General features: G+C 50.1%; 1 protein-coding gene across 2 annotated transcripts in view; it reads left to right on the top strand.

Annotated features, from left to right (window-relative positions):
* The window catches only part of LOC135814280 (kinetochore-associated protein 1-like), a 135,962-nt gene that overhangs the window by 77,472 nt on the left and 41,867 nt on the right, over nt 1-16,623 (top strand). Inside the window, exons 35-46 of one of the 2 annotated variants that reach the window (XM_065327379.1) lie at nt 2-201; nt 1,132-1,235; nt 1,444-1,472; nt 1,715-1,857; nt 2,510-2,569; nt 6,321-6,445; nt 7,136-7,189; nt 7,510-7,608; nt 8,121-8,249; nt 9,203-9,358; nt 15,903-16,012; nt 16,355-16,577. In XM_065327379.1, coding sequence (XP_065183451.1) covers nt 2-201; nt 1,132-1,235; nt 1,444-1,472; nt 1,715-1,857; nt 2,510-2,569; nt 6,321-6,445; nt 7,136-7,189; nt 7,510-7,608; nt 8,121-8,249; nt 9,203-9,358; nt 15,903-16,012; nt 16,355-16,577 — 1,432 coding nt within the window. The remainder of the gene's footprint in view (nt 1; nt 202-1,131; nt 1,236-1,443; nt 1,473-1,714; nt 1,858-2,509; nt 2,570-6,320; nt 6,446-7,135; nt 7,190-7,509; nt 7,609-8,120; nt 8,250-9,202; nt 9,359-15,902; nt 16,013-16,354; nt 16,578-16,623) is intronic. The other variant, XM_065327380.1, reaches the window with a different exon arrangement.

Below are 16,623 nucleotides of genomic sequence, written 5' to 3' on the forward strand. Positions count from 1 at the left end.
GAGCTCTGCTGGACTGTGATGCGTCGCCGGGTGCAATATCACAACTTCAGCACGTTCTTCACTGTTTGCAAGACAAGGTGCTGCAGACCTATCAGAGCGGGTGTAGAGGATCGTTTGCTGATAACACCACCGTCGAAACGAGCAACCTGGCTGAAGAATGTCTGCAACTGTCCACTGACCTTCCAACAAGATGTGCTTCATGTAAGCCTGAGCATGAACTTAGATGTATTTGCTAGGACATCATGAACAGTTCTCTCAACAGTGTCTGTCTCTTTTATGCGGCGTGTATTCTCAAATGTTAAATTAATCATTGTTTCTCCTATCGCAAAAGCGATTACACCATTGGAAAGCTTGGAGCTTCCTCTTCAATCTACATATTTCGATATTTGCAACAGGACTAAAAACAATGGAGTTACGACAGTTTTACGGTACGCACAATATATCAGACTTTAATGACTGATGCACCGCAAAGGGTTAATGAAAAGCCCAGAGCCCTCGCTATGATTTGTGTTACCTAGATCACCTTGCGTGTTATTCGAAATGATAGAAGCGTCTTTGCAATACAAAAAATGTACCCGATAATCGCCAAATGCTGATAATCGTATTGCAAAGACGTTTCTACCTGTATCTATAAACATGGGATTTGAACCCACACTATCACCCTGCCTGCATTCCCTCGATACATTTCACATACATACACATCCTACCAAGTTGCTTAACCTTATGATCCTGTAGTTGAAAGGCCTATTTGAATATGGTGGCCAGCTGTCTTTATGTACGGTACAGCGAGCCAGGCCTGGCGTGTCACGTGATAACGCCCTACGGCACAAACACATACCGAAATAAAGCGCTGTGGACCCTGGCTAGCACCAGACGCTACTAAAGGAACGTCTTTTGCATAGCTTCAGCAATTATTATGTCGTGGCTGATTATACGATGGGTTAAGCTTAAGCCTGTATATCATGTAAGTTGTTGGACATACACGCCAAGTTTATCTTGGTTCTCTATTGACGTAAGCTGGTGCAGTGCTATTACTCTGCATAGTGGTTACAGAGGAGACTCCTCACCACGAGTAAAGTAAATTTTCTGTCAAATGTTCTTCTTCTGATTTGTGCTGCTGCTCCTTTGCAGATGACATGGTTGATATTTCTGCCCTGGCAAAGTCAGCGCGTCGCCTGTATGATCTCTGTAAAGCATGCAGCACAACCTCGCATAGTGTGTATGATTCCTCATCGGTGAGTGGAGACTGGGACTCTACAGTTCAAAATGCAACACTTATTGTACAGGGCTTTCTTTTCAGACGCTTGCCTTCTTTCCCGAGTATTTTCCTTTTTGCTAAATTTCAGCTCAGATTTCAGCCAGATTTGCGACACGGTTCATTAGTTTCGTCAAGTTACAGCATCAATAATGGGTTATATGTTGTGTTTCTCCCTTCGCTCCTAGGAGTGGCAATGGACGTCTGACAATACTCGGTAAGATTTTCCATGCTGCTGCTGCATCTTTCTTCCTGATTTAATGCTTGCGCTTTGGGTGGCGCCCACTGACCAACACACTCGTGTCAGAATTTACACCTAGCGCAAATGTACTGCGTTGAGCTGCTGTGTTGGTGTTTGCTATGCTTGTTTGATTGATGAATGCTCCTGTTGAAACTTGCCAATTATGAAGAATGTGTGCGGAGCTCTGCATGTTCCCTCCTTTTATAACTTCCCTGCAGGACCTTTTCCAAGCTGATTACTGGAGACACGTTTCAAGAGGATTCTTTAGTGCTTTCACCAGCGGAAGTTCTACCTGTGTTGCAAAAGTTTAACCAAACAATACTTCCATCCACCACCACCACCACCACCACCACCACCACAGGTAATCAACACTGTCCATGATTTGACACGTGGGGTTGTTGTGAAATGATGTGTTGTTTTCCTGTGTGTTGGCATTCCCCAAACTGTCTCGTCTAGTCGGGTGCATGTGTGATATGAGCATGCGCGATTTTGTAGTCGAGAGTCCTTTTGTCAGTCTTTTGTTCGTCCCTTTCAGTGTAGTCTTCATTTCCGTAATGTCGAAATATATAATGTAAAACAAACTAGTCTTGTCCTTTGTGTCCTGCGTCCCGGGGAACGGAATGGCTGTGATTCCGGAACAGGGTAAAAGTAATCGAAATGGTCATACCCCTAAGCAACACTAGCGCGTAATAAACCAATGACACTGCGTGTAGTTCTGGCTGGCATTGATGCTGCCTCCCAACATATCATGCATTATTCTCACTGGTGTGTCAGAATGACCTAGTACGAATCTAGAGTCGTTTCGAGACATAAACCCATACTGACTTACTGACTTACTGACTTTTGATAGAACTATCTGTGTCTGTGTAATAAAGCAGTGAGCTTCAAGTACGTTGGTGGCACAGCGTATTTTACGCATGCAGGAGAGCAATTTGCTTCTGTTCTCCATTGTTTTTCATCTGATGTATTGGGGTTCTTGCGGGGCTGATTGTGCGTCTGTCCTGTTCACTCAGCCGTGGTACCTCGTCAGCATTATCAACTGTGTGTGCGGCCCTTTGAGCAGTCCGTTGCTGGTGAGTCTTGCAATCTACAGTGAACTGGGTTACATTCTGAACAGTGATGAGTTGCTGAACAGTGATGAGTTGCTGAACAGTGATGAGTTGCTCTCATGTTTCCTGGTGTGTGCGCCCTGCTCCTTTTTTTACCATAATTAAATTGGCTCGCCATCCAAGTATAATATTGTGATTATATGCCAGTCTGGTAATGCGCTGTACTGGTGGACAGTGTTGAACTCATCACTGCACTGTACTGGTGGACAGTATTGAACTCATCACTGCACTGTACTGGTGGACAGTGTTGAACTCATCACTGCACTGTACTGGTGGACAGTGTTGAACTCATCACTGTGCTGTACTGGTGGGCAGTATTGAACGCATCACTGCATTCAATGCAAGTAATGGTATGCCTTTGGTTTCAGTATTGAAAAAAAAGGAGTAAGAGAACTTGGTTGATTTGGTTGCATCTACAACTGGCTTCCGGGTGCTGTGACCAGCAATGGTACCATGGGAGATAATAAGAGCGCAAGGATCTGCTGGGTCTTGATGACCTCCTCCATTGCCGTGCCGGTGCAAGAACCCTAAGTGCATGGCAAAATAGAACAGTTGCATCCACAATGCAGAATGTCTTGCGATACGTGGCATTGATGTCTGAACATCTGGCCAGCTCGCCCAGATGGGGATCATGCCCAGACTGCGGAACAAGAACTCTTTCCAGCTCAGCTACTCGTAGTTGTTATATACCGTGAAACGGATGATTTGCTTGTGCCCAATATGTATGCGAGCTTCTGTTCTATTCGGCCCAGGCGTAGACACATCAATGCCAATAGCAGCTGATCCTCCATGCTCATTGGCGATTTACGGCCGCCGCCAACTGTTATCTGCCGTCCCTCAGCTTCTGTCTTTGCTGATCTGGCGCTCAGTACATTTTCTGGGCTAGGCTTAAGGAAGTCTCACAGAGCGGTCGAACACCTGAAGGCAAATCAGCGAGAAGCTGGAGCTGCTCAGAGTCTTCCTTTATGTTATCGTATGGAAGCAACTGTTTTTCGGCTTTCTTCACCCAAGTCCTCACATCGTCCAGCTGCTCCTCGAGACTCTGTACATGAGCTCTTCTTGTTGCCAGCTCGTGATGCAGATGCTGCACTTCCACACTTCCATTACAGGAAGGACCAAACTGCACTAGGCTAGGTTCCTTTCAAACTCAAACTGCAGTTGCCTCTCAGCAAATACTGGTTTGCGAGCCTGGGGAGCTGGGCGTCCACTCCGTCCAGGCTGCACTCTCTTGCGAAAAGCAAACCTGGTTGGGCAGCTGTTTGATTTCCTGGACTCATCCTGCTCTAGTAGAGCTGGGTAAAACGATTCGGGATTGAAATGATCGTTGCAACTTGAATATTCAGAGTGACCCTAAAACTACATGTACGTCCTTCCTCACGGCGTATAGCCTGGATCCGCTTGCTCCGGGCCGCTGTGGCTCCACGCGAGGAAAAGAGTGAATTGACTTGTTTGCTTTGTCCTCCAGTTCTGACGGTGAAGAACGCAGCAATGATCCTGAGTCACGTATGTGAAGTAGGATCCCACGCTCGCGCTAGGTTGCCCCCTTGCTCGAACCCAGACAATAATAAGGAGCTCGGTCTATTGTATAAACTTTGCGCAGTATATCTGGATCGAATGACCGGAATTTGCTCAAATTTGCTCCAAATACTCCGTGAAGTACCTAAAGTATGATGCCGCAAAGAAAACACGGAAATCAAAACTTCAAAACTTCCTTTTTTGACTCTCTGAACCCAGACTGCCACCAGCTGTTGAAGCGGTGACTAATATTTTGATAAAGATTAGCTCAATGCTGTAGACAGTACGCTGTTTTGGCCATATACGTCTCATCAGTGCAGGTTCAAGCTTTAAGTAGGCCGAACTACTGGCCTAAAGATTAGCTAATGTACACAGAGCTAGAGGAGTGTATCTTTTGCTGCACATCGTGCAGAAGTAATGAAATGCCATGTTCTTTATAAACCCTTTGAGGGTCCAACTATTTTCAGAGAATATGCGCATTCCGAAGTATTTTCATAAAGTGCACAATATGTCCGAATCTATGAACATTTGTATATACAGACCCCTATATTGTCTGAAAGGTAAAGCTCTTCTGAATTTATGCCATTGTCCTGAAGAGAGTTGGCCAACAACTCAGACGTGTAGTAGTTGTCCGTGTATACAACATGGTTTTGCTGGAAGAGCGGTGCGCACAGCTTCATAGCGAAATTGTGCGCCAAGCCACCATTGGTGCCCTGCTGGCCAGTATACACTTCAAGATTGAATAATACAGACGAAGCAGAGTCGCAAGCAGCAAAGACCTTGAAGCCCCACTTCACGGGTTTTTTGGGTAAGTACTGCGTATCATCCGCTCATCTACTGCGACTTTCTGGCCCGGCTTGAATAGTGCTTGGCATCGTTCTCTCATGTGGTCACTCAGCTCTCTCACCTTGCGCAGGCGGTCGTTGGGATCTTCATTATCAGGGTTGACAACTTTCAGGAAGCACAACAGAGCAACAAACCTGCGTCGGGACGAAATCATCAGCTGAGCATAGTTGCCTGCATACAAAGATGACGTCCGCCAGTAGTCACGGATTTCAGGCACCTTCTGAAAAGCTTGAAAAATAACTAACGGGATAAATTTGTACATTTCGTCAACATTGGTGTCCTTCCACTCGCCATTCACTGCATATGTGGGCTTCGAGTCGATGTGGGCTCTTGCATACTGATTTGTGTATTGGACGATTTTTGTTACAATTTCAAAGGTGAAATACAGCTTGAAAAAGTCGCTCTCTTGCGTTGGGACAAATCCATCCGGTAGAGTTAATCCTGTAGCTGCTGTGGGATGGAACACGATCGCGCCAGGTGCTCCGTCGTCCTCGCCGTCATACCCACTGGCTGGGTCATACTGTGCACCAACGCCGCGTCCTCTGCCTCCACGACCAGCTCCGCGACCAGCTCCACGACCACCGCGAGCACCGCGAACTGCACCACCACCTCGCTGTATTCCACGGCCTGCGCTGAGCGCCACGGCCACCACGGGCGCCACGGCCACCTCCTCGATGTCCTCCACGTCCTCGAGGCCCACCACGGGTAGGAGCAGTTGGCGCAGCAGCAACTACCTCTGCTTCAAAATCTTCGTCATCTCCCTCATCGCCGTCACTTTTGCTCTCGGAGCCGTCGTCAATTACTTGATCTAAAATATCATTGTCAAGGTTGTCTTCCTCTTCCGAGGAGAGACATGGATCATCAGACAATTCACTTTCATTTATATCGTTCACTGAATCTCCATCAGCGTCCATTTGCAGGAGCAACTGAGCAGCAGCAGCCCCGTCCATGGTCCTTGCGGAAGCAAATTTTCTTCTGCGTTCGCGAAGTACATAGCCACACTTCGAGCGCTCCGCACTGTATTTGTTTGTGTGCGCGACCCCCACATATTTGATACCTACGTCATGGTCACGATCTCTGCGAGCTGTCTGTGAAGTTTGAGACCTGTGTGACCATGTTTGCCAGCTAAAATCGGTGTTTGACCGCGCGCAGTCAAATATCGTTCGAATTCGAACAATGGAACCTCAAAGGGTTATCAAAAATTCCTCTTGATCTCCCTATAAAATCCATCTGACTACACCCGAGTTACACAGCATATGTGGTTGTTCTGATGTTGTGGGGTGTTGTGAGTACCAGTTGTTGCCTCCCACCTCTTATCCCTGCTGTTGTATCGTATTGATTGTGTGTACTGCAGAAGACACTACACAGCACACGGCAACACCGGGCCACTTGGCCGCACTTAGCACTGCTGCGCAACAGATGACGTCCGTATTGGTCGCTAATGGCTGTTGTCAGCTTGCTATGAGTTATGCTAGTGAGGTGAGAGAGAGAGAGAGACAGACAGACAGACAGACAGACAGACAGACAGACAGACAGACAGACAGACAGACAGACAGATATAGAGACAGACAGACAGAGACAGACAGACAGACAGACAGACAGACAGACAGACAGACAGACAGACAGACAGACAGACAGAGACAGAGACAGCCGCCAGAGACAGACAGAGAGACATAGAGAGAGAGAGACAGAGGCCGAGAGAATGTGTTTTCAGTGTTTAATGTACGGCAATTTTGCCAGTGACACCCCAGCGGTGACCATGTTGAAACCCTGCTGTCCCTGTCACCCTCGTAGAGGTCTGCACAGTTAGTACAGGATAACAACAAAGCCCATTCACTGCAATGCATGAAATCACTCACTGCTGTGCTGTAGTGAAGGAGGCTCTCATACCTGCGCCAGTGAGTGCGTTCGATTATGCCCGCAAATCGATTCATGAATCGATTCGCGCTATTCACATCACCAGATGTGCACCAGATGTGAATAGGGTGAATGGATTCCGAACCGATTCCCAGGGCTCATGACATGAAAATCGAACGACTTGAATGCATGCAAATGGATTCATGAATCGATTCAAGTGCATAATCGAACGCAGCCACGGTGTGCACATGTTGCAGCAGGATACCTCCTAGTGTTTGTTTTGCCCTTGGGGTTTTCTCTCTGTGATCATAGGCCCTGTACCAGTGCTTGGAGTGCTTTGCTGTCAACTACTGTGACAGCTGCAAGGTGGGTACAGTGTGCGAGCTGTGAGTGAGCATACAGTACATTTGCTTACCAGTGGTTAGCTGGTGCATGGCAGTGTAGGCACATACAATGACTGTATGCTCCTTACTAGTATTTTTTTTTGTTTTCGTTTAATTTACACTTCAAATGACTCCTGAATGCGCATACCACTTCGGAAATGCGAGTTAAATTGTTGACGCTGTCAGGCTACTATGCAACTTAACGTGTGCAACTTGTGTGCATGTGTACATGCGTGCTCTTTGGGTTTCTTTTTTTAGTGGTGGGCTGTGTTCTTGTTGTTGCTTCATCTTTTTGGTTAACAGGACAATGCTGTGAAGGAGGCCTTGGAAGACACGGTGGCCATTGTGATAATGAAAGCTCCGAAAGTGATTTCAGGACTCTGGGAGAACCTCCTGTCGAAGGTACTAGTGTTTCTCGCTGTCACAGCAGCCTTCTTGTGTTCTTCAGTTGGAGCACCTGTGCCCCTAGAGGTACTGGGGTGGTTTGGTGGTGGGTGGGTGCATATGTGAAGTGGACAATATACCTGTGTGTTGCTAGATTCACGCCCAAGACCAAGCCCATGCTCTATATGTTTGATTTGATTCCTTATAAAGGTGTATAGCCCGGTGTGGAGTCCAAGTGGCTACCAATCCCAACTCTCTAGGCTCTGCATGCCTGCTGTCAGCCCTGCACAGTAGTGAAACTCTGTTTGGTGACAGGGTTGACAGAATGACCTGGTTTCCCTGGGCACATCATGCACCATCATCAGACTACGCCACTGCATCACAGTGCATGTACGCTGTGTGTGGGTGTGGGTGTGGGTGTGGGTGCGTGCGCGTGTGTACGTGCGCGTGTGTACGTGTGTGTATGCGTGCATGCGTGCATGTGTGTGCATGCATGTGCGTGTGTGTGTGTATCATACTGTGTATATCAGGTGCTGGCGTATCGCACACTGGACTTGTCACTTGCACTGGGTTACATGCTGCAGCTGCCAGCCAGCACAGTGTTCAAGGCTCTCAACCAAAGCCGCCTGAGCTCTCATGGGGATCACACACGCCTACAGGTACAGGTTGCACATTGTCAACACTGCTGCATCAGTACTTCATGGAGAAATGCCAGTGGTTTCTCAACAAGCTGGAGATTCTTGTATTTGTAGATGGGATTGCTGCATAGCGTATGATGCTAGAACAACGCAAACCATGGAGTGATGATACCTGCATGCATGTATTCGATGTTTGTTTGGAAAAAAGGTTGTGGAAGTATCAGTAACACACCTTGGTTGCTATGTGCCAATCGCCTTGTGTGATACTTTCATACAGCTCACTCAGTAGAGCATGACACTGTGTCAGGGTTATGGGTTCGAGCCCCACGCTCGGTGCCAATGTTGAGACAAGCCAGCACAACCACACCATGTATTGAGAGGGAAAGGGAGAGAGAGAGAGAGAGAGAGAGAGAGAGAGAGAGAGAGAGAGAGAGAGAGAGAGAGAGAGAGAGAGAGAGAGAGAGAGAGGGAGGGAGGGAGGGAGGGAGGGAGGGAGGGAGGGAGGGAGGGAGGGAGGGAGGGAGGGAGGGAGGGAGGGAGGGAGGGAGGGAGGGAGAGAGAGAGAGAGAGAGAGAGAGAGAGAGAGAGAGAGCCGGGGAGGGAGGGAGAGAGGGAGGGAGAGCCGGGGAGACACAGAGACAGTGAGAGGCAGAGAGAAAGAGAAAAAGAGAGAGAATAATTTCTTTTACTGCTCGAGTAATCCGAGGGGAAGGGAAAGCAGCAGAATATCAAGGCTACAAGACTAGTGAACTGGCTGAACAAAAGCATGAATCAGGCATCAAAATAGCTGCACGAGAAGTTGATAAATGTGCAAAAAGCAAGCAATACAAGTACAAGAACACGTGAGAACCAAACAGTCTGTGAATGATGAGATTGAAACGATCAGTACATGTACATAATATGTTTCTGCTGTTGATTATCACGTCGAAAACAGGATAGTTGTTTCTGGTTGCTTCCGCTCACAACATGTGCAGGCGTTGGCTTGGCTTGGCTGGCAGTATCTGAAGCTGGCAATGGAGACGACGAGCCAGCGTGACGTACCGTCAAGTCCCTTCAATGACACAGCCATGCAGCAATGCAAGAAGACGTACGATCTGGCTACTTGGGGTGTTCGCTTGGCCAAGTACAGGGTAAGGAAACATCAAGAAGCAACAAATTGTGTTTGTAGGCTGACGTCTTCAAGTGCTGGGTGGGTGTCATGGAAGGGAGGGATCATGGGGGCCCCATTGAGGGGGGGGGGGAGAGATACAGCAAAGAGATCACTTGGTGGTTTTAGAGAAAGCGTGTAAGTTGTGTGCCATGTAGCATGGTAGTGCAGCAAGCATGGTCGTTGTGCAGTGTAACGGAATCTCGGCCATTCCGTTCCCCGGGACGCAGGACACAAAGGACAAGACTGGTTTGTATTACATTATTTATATTGACATTACGGAAATCGAGACAACACTCAAAAGGACGAACAAGAAGACTGACAAAAGGACTCTCGACTACAACATCGCGCATGCTCATATCACACATGCACGCGACTAGACGAGACAGTTTGGGGAATGCCATCACACAGGAAAACAACACATCATTTCACAACACCTGCCCCCTTGATGACATTCCACAAAATAATAAACCGACACCACGTTCCACATGCACAACAGCAAAAGGAACCACAGCAGAACAGAAAAACGAAAACCAACCATCAACCTAGAGCCGACGCTCTAAAATAATATCCGGGCCACGAAACAGGGCCAAACAAAAACCTAGAGCCGACGCTCTACAACCAGGCCACGCCACACAAGGCCAACCGAAACACGGGAGCCGAAGCTCCAACAAAATAATAACATGCGCACAGCCGCACCAAATAAATCTACAACAAAAACAACGGAGAACAACAGAACGAATAGAAGAGCAACAGACCGATGTAGTGGAACCCACGTTCGACCAGCCAGCACTAACGCAACACTTCGGATTAGGGAATGAATTATTTACAAGAGAATTGGAAGAGACATAGAAGTTAGAAGTAAGTTATCAGAACCAGACTGAAGCACACTGAACTAAAGGATCGACTCAACTACTGAAGTACAGAAAGACGGGCATGCAATCTGAGAAAGGAGTGCAGCTACGCACGTGGACACATGCACAGCATGAGAGGTGTACACATAAAGCAGAGGCGCGTGCATATGGGTGAGCGTGTACACAGCATGCATAGCAACATACAGTGTGACACAAGAGTCATAAGGCACCTAATATAGCAGTTCATAACACCACTCCCCTAGGTGCCATTGATCATCCACTGTATCTAGCTGGCTGTCGTCGATTACCAGGGCCTCGGAGATCGTAGCGCTGAGTCGGCATGTCAGCCGCAAACTCGATGCTCACCACATTATCACAGGCAGCTGGCTCTGGGCGATCTTCGGCAGCGTCATGGTTACCATCATCTAGTGTTCCATCTACCTGCTGGGCGTGTCCAGGCTTCACGATATCAACGTTCACGACCTTCTCTCTGCCGTCAGCATGCTGGATCACCAGGGTCGATGGCGAGACTATCTTCAGCACCGTCCAGCCACTCTCATATGGCGTCATGAGCTTCTGACTCCGCTCTGGGCGACGTAGCATCACCGGATCATCGACACGGTATGGTGACTCTGTTGGACCGCCTGACACAGAGTCATTCGAGGACAGTAGCGACTCAACAAGGTCTCGAATTCGAGCAGCGCGCCCGGCGAGTCGGTCTACCCATTCACTGGCGCTGTATGCTGTCGGGTCGTGATCAATTACTAGATCGCGCCCTTCCCAGCCCGTGATGGCCAGCCTTGGCGATATTCCGGTTGTAGCATGGCGACGTCCATTGTAGTAGAACAGAACCAACTCCAGCTCAGACGTCCAGTCACTGGTTTCCTCGAGCGCCTTACGCAGGAGACCGATGATTGTACGGTTGAGCCGTTCAACCCCTCCTTGTGATTGAGGATGTCGAACTGCACCCGTTTTCACCACCACACCAAACTGTTCCAGGAGGGCTGCTACGACCGCGTTCCGGAACTCAGTGCCGTTGTCCATGCGAATGACAGACGGCGGGCCCCACCGGCAGCAGATCTTGGTCAGTGCGGCTGCTACGCTCGCTGCATCGTGTCGACGTAGTGGCTGTACCTCCGCCCACTTGGTGAACATGTCGACGCATACCAGGCAGCAGTGGTGCGCTCCACTCTGGCCAAGCTCCAACGTGTCGATCTGTATGACCTCCCATGGTCGTCCTGGTACGTCTGGACGCGTTGGCTCAACAGTCGGTCCCCGTGCCGGGTTAGCTGCAGAGCAAGGCACACACGCTTGGACAACACTCTGGCATTTCTCGGCCATCAGCGGCATATAGCAGCGCTTGCGCAGTGAGTCATGCATTGTCGTCCAGGTGGCATGGCCAGAGGTCTTGTGAGATGCTTTCAGTACTTGGTCTTCAAGCTCAAGTGGTATGACTGGCACTTGCACGACACCGTCGAGTGGCAGCTTTACTGAACGCATCAGCACACCGTCATGGTCCAACAGCTGATCACGGACCGGTCTGTACAGCTTCGACGACAGGGGGGTTCCCGACTTCAGCTCATCCAGCAGCTGTGATATCTCGGTATCGGCTTGCTGCGCATCCTTTATCTCACTGAGAGTAACGGGCCCGATAGCATGCTTGTCCGTTGCCACAGAAACAGAACAAACATCACTCGGCTCATCTGTACCCTTGGGCCACCGCCTCGGGACACGGGTGAGCTCATCGGCTGGGTTCTGGTCAGTCGGCACCCACTCCACTCGGACCTTGAGGCCGACCGTTTGGACGAGGTCAGCAATCACTTCCAGTCGCCGCTCAACCAGTATCTTGTGCAGCCCACCGACTTTCACTCGGCGCACATTGCCGAGGACCTGCTTCAGCCAGCCGTACACTGTCTTTGAGTCGGTGACGAGTCGTACCGTCTGCAGGTGCCATTGCGCTGCAAGCGACAGTCCACGCACCGCAGCATCTAGCTCCGCCACATTGATGTGCTTCTTATCGGCTGTGTCCCGCAGCCATGTACCGTCTTCGATGACTTGGCCGTTCAGCTGGAGGACCACACCGACTGCCAGATCCGAGGCATCGCAGAACACAGCCCAATCTCCATCGGACTCGGCTGATGCATGCCACACACCACGGACGGGGTCTTGAGCGGACAGCTGCTCAGCAACTTCGTCAGCACACTGAAGAACGCTAGGTGGAACCGGCATGTCCCATCTGTCCACTGCACTTGATAGCCGCTTCAACATTGAGCAGGCTGGGCGAAGCCATGCGCACACTGGATAGTGGCTTGTGAGCCGACCTGTCCATTGGAATACACCACGCTTCGTCAGCGGTTGGCGGAAGCTGAGGTCGACTCCATCGCGGCGAGCCCACATGATGGTACCATCAGCAGTCGTCGATAGCTTCAGGCCAAGCACTCGCGCCTCGGGTAGATGCTCTGGTGGCTTTGTCGGCAAGCCATACCGTGCTAGCTCTGCAGCGACGGCCTTGCGCTTCTCCGCTGGCGTGAGGACGTCATCAACGTAGTTGTCCACATCAGGCCATCGTCGCGTCACCCACCGAACAATGATGTCCATGAATTTTGGTGCAATCGATAGACCAAAACCCATCCGTGACATGGCGTACAGCTTCCCACGCCACACCACGACTTGGTAGCGCAAGAGGGATGGGTCGACTCGTACCTGCAAGTACGCCTTACGTATGTCGACAAGTTCAAACTGGCTGTCTGCAACCTGTCGCCACTTGCGGATCTTCTCACCGCATGCTGGGGCATCAGTGCCTGGGTTCGACTTAATCACCGCATTCAAGCCACGGTAATCAAGACAAGGACGAACTGGGGTCGACTCCTTGTGGGCTTGGTCCTTGGCGAGCAGCGGAATGATGGCCGCCGGAGGACCGTACGTAGCCTCGTCGTACTCGATCAGGTAGCCATTCTCGACCCAGGCGTCCATCTCGTCACAGAACTGCGACTCTTGCTTGTCTGACAGGTTGTGCCTCGCGTACTGTCCGATCCCTGAGCCGATCGGAGATGTAGGAGCTTGCCCATCACGCCACTGCCAGTGCAACGTCCAATGCTGCTTGTCGTTGTCCCACCGGAGCTCTCCGTCTTCGGCCTTCAGGGTCACACCACGATCGTCCTCTGTGACGTCCACATGACGGAGTGTGCTCTCAACGTCAGCTGCAGCAGTAGCGGCTGCACCGGTATCTCTAGGTTGAGGACCAAAGCACACGCCATTGACCTCGCCGTCCTGGCCATAACTGAGTCGAACGCCACCAACACCAGCTATAACGTCAGCACCGAGGAGGAGGTCTGCTGCCACAGCCGTCAATGAGTCGACAACGCAGGCATTCACACGCACTCTTGGCAGACTAACCGGTTCACCATCCCCTTGGCGCTGCAGTTCCACATCAACTGCTCCTCTGATCTTCACCTTGCTGCTATCCACGGATACAACAGACACACGTGGCTGAGCAGTGAACGGAATCTTGTGATGTTTGAGGAACTCGACCGTAACCATTGTGTAACTTGCACAAGTGTCCACTGCTGCTCTAGCACGTGCCCATTCGCTGCCTACCACGCCTCGCACGTCAACGTAGATTCTGGGCAGTGAAGCTCTAGTAGCCTCGGCTACAGTGCACAAACACGCACCCCTCGCCAGGGAGCCACTGTCTGCAGCCGTTGCTGCTCCAGACGATTTCCGCTCTTGCCAGGCTTTACGCTCCGGACAGTCACTCTTCATGTGACCTGGCTTGTCACAGAAGTAACAGGTTCGAGGGCCAGTACGCTCGCCGCGCGTTCCTTTACCAGCACCACTCTTGCGACCAGATTTCTTCGCTTTCGGGCACTGCCGCGCCATGTGGCCAACTCCGCCACAGTTGAAACATGCCTGCTCATCCGTGGTGGCAGCTGCCACAACAACATCGCCACGCACTCGTGTCAAGTGGTCCGAGGTCGCAGCCTTCAACGCCCGTACCACGTCCAGGCAACCCGTCACACTCAACTCTTTGCCCGCCATCGTAAGTCTTAGCTCTCGGGCAAACTCTACCGGCAGTCCCTTGATCAGCTGCTCTATGATCATCGGGTCCTTGTCGTCATCAGCCTTGTGCCCCGCCATAGTACTCAGTCGCTGCAAATCGGCAACGTAGGCGTCGGGGGACTCATCCACGCGCATCGTCCGTGAGGTGAATCTGGCGTACGCCTGCGCCTTCGTCAGAGTGAACGACAGTCCCATTTTCGCCAAGACTTTATCTTTGTCTTTCTGATCGCTTGCCGGCATCCGTGAAAATACAAGAAACGCGTCATCCGTCAGGAACAACGGAAAATTCTTCACTTTCTTGTCGTCCGTGTCCCAACCTTGTATGTTTGCAAGCACCAGAAACTTATCCCAAAAACGTCCGAAATCGTCCCCGTTCCCACGGAACGGCTGGAGGAAGTTGTCAAACTTGAGCGACATCTCGCTGGCGTGGCAGGGTTTGCACTCGTCAATACAACACACACGTCCCGGGTTTCGGCACCAGTTGTAGTGGAACCCACGTTCGACCAGCCAGCACTAACGCAACACTTCGGATTAGGGAATGAATTATTTACAAGAGAATTGGAAGAGACATAGAAGTTAGAAGTAAGTTATCAGAACCAGACTGAAGCACACTGAACTAAAGGATCGACTCAACTACTGAAGTACAGAAAGACGGGCATGCAATCTGAGAAAGGAGTGCAGCTACGCACGTGGACACATGCACAGCATGAGAGGTGTACACATAAAGCAGAGGCGCGTGCATATGGGTGAGCGTGTACACAGCATGCATAGCAACATACAGTGTGACACAAGAGTCATAAGGCACCTAATATAGCAGTTCATAACACCGACAACAACCAAACTGAAACAACACAGCAACAAGCAACGAACTGAACAGCGAGAGAAACATGATCAGACAATTAAGCGAGCAAGACAACAACAAGACGAACAACAAAGGACGACACACAGTCGGTGATGCCAGACTCATCCACTGGCCTCTGGCGAGCCACGGCCACACGCTCCATGCGGTACCTGCCGTCCCAGGCTCCAGTCCCCAGCTTCTGCCGGTCCACCACCTTCTCTGCCTCCTCTCCGCGTCGTCTTCCGCTTCCACCAGCTCCTCATCTCTCCTGATCACCTCCATCCCCACGCTTACTATTATTTGTTGACGACGACGAACAGACTCATGACAAACTTACTCATCCTCTGCGTCCCGGGTTTCGGCACCACGTTGTAACGGAATCTCGGCCATTCCGTTCCCCGGGACGCAGGACACAAAGGACAAGACTGGTTTGTATTACATTATTTATATTGACATTACGGAAATCGAGACAACACTCAAAAGGACGAACAAGAAGACTGACAAAAGGACTCTCGACTACAACATCGCGCATGCTCATATCACACATGCACGCGACTAGACGAGACAGTTTGGGGAATGCCATCACACAGGAAAACAACACATCATTTCACAACAGCAGTTTGATGCAGGTAACTGAATGGAAAGCATACACCATATGTACCAGCCATTTGAAATGTTTCTTCGAACCTTATCCAAAACGTGTTTTATAGCAGTTTTCCTGCATGGTTCATGGTCGCTGATGTGTATTTGTGTGCATGTGTACATGTGTTTAGATTCAGCTTCCAGACAATGCCCATCAGGACCGTGCTAAGCAGAAGGAGGTACTGCATCAGATGCTCAACGAGCCGACCATGGAGCTTTCTACACTTCTAGACTTCTGTCGGTCAGTCAACAATGTGTGACTTTTGTGTGTGTTGGCTTGGTGATGGTCCATTTGAATTGATAACGTGGATGCAACGAATGGGATTTCTGTTTTCGACCACTTTGCGGTGTGTCTGATTTGCTTACCTCCCACCATTTTAGGATCTGTGTCCATGCCTTGATCCTTCAGGGTGATGGCATTCCTTGCTATGCACGAGGACAAACCACTCTGACTGATTCTTACGCAGCCATATCTTTCTATATACTTTTGAGTCATGTGAGAGTGCATTCTGTTGACTTTTGTTGAGAAAGGAATGTTTTGCTTAGCAGCCTCCGCCTTACCTCTGTATTCGTTACGCTGTAGATACTTTGACTTCAATCGTGAGCGTTTGCTTCAGCTGCGAGTTGAAGGCTGCATTCTTCCTCAGCCGAACACGCATGACAGCAGTCTGCCTGGGGCCATGGCAATTGTGATGTCAGAACCGGCCACAACTGCTGTGCCGTCAGTAGAGGAACTGACAGCAATTGCTCAGCAAGCAGCCATGCAGAAGGACATGTTGCAGGTTGTCTTTGAAGCTGTCCAGAAGGTATGTGCCACTGATTTTCCAGTGTTGCTTGGTGCACCAGCACCTA

The sequence above is a fragment of the Sycon ciliatum genome, chromosome 4 (assembly GCF_964019385.1).
Source record: "Sycon ciliatum chromosome 4, ocSycCili1.1, whole genome shotgun sequence".
Lineage (NCBI taxonomy): Eukaryota > Metazoa > Porifera > Calcarea > Leucosolenida > Sycettidae > Sycon > Sycon ciliatum.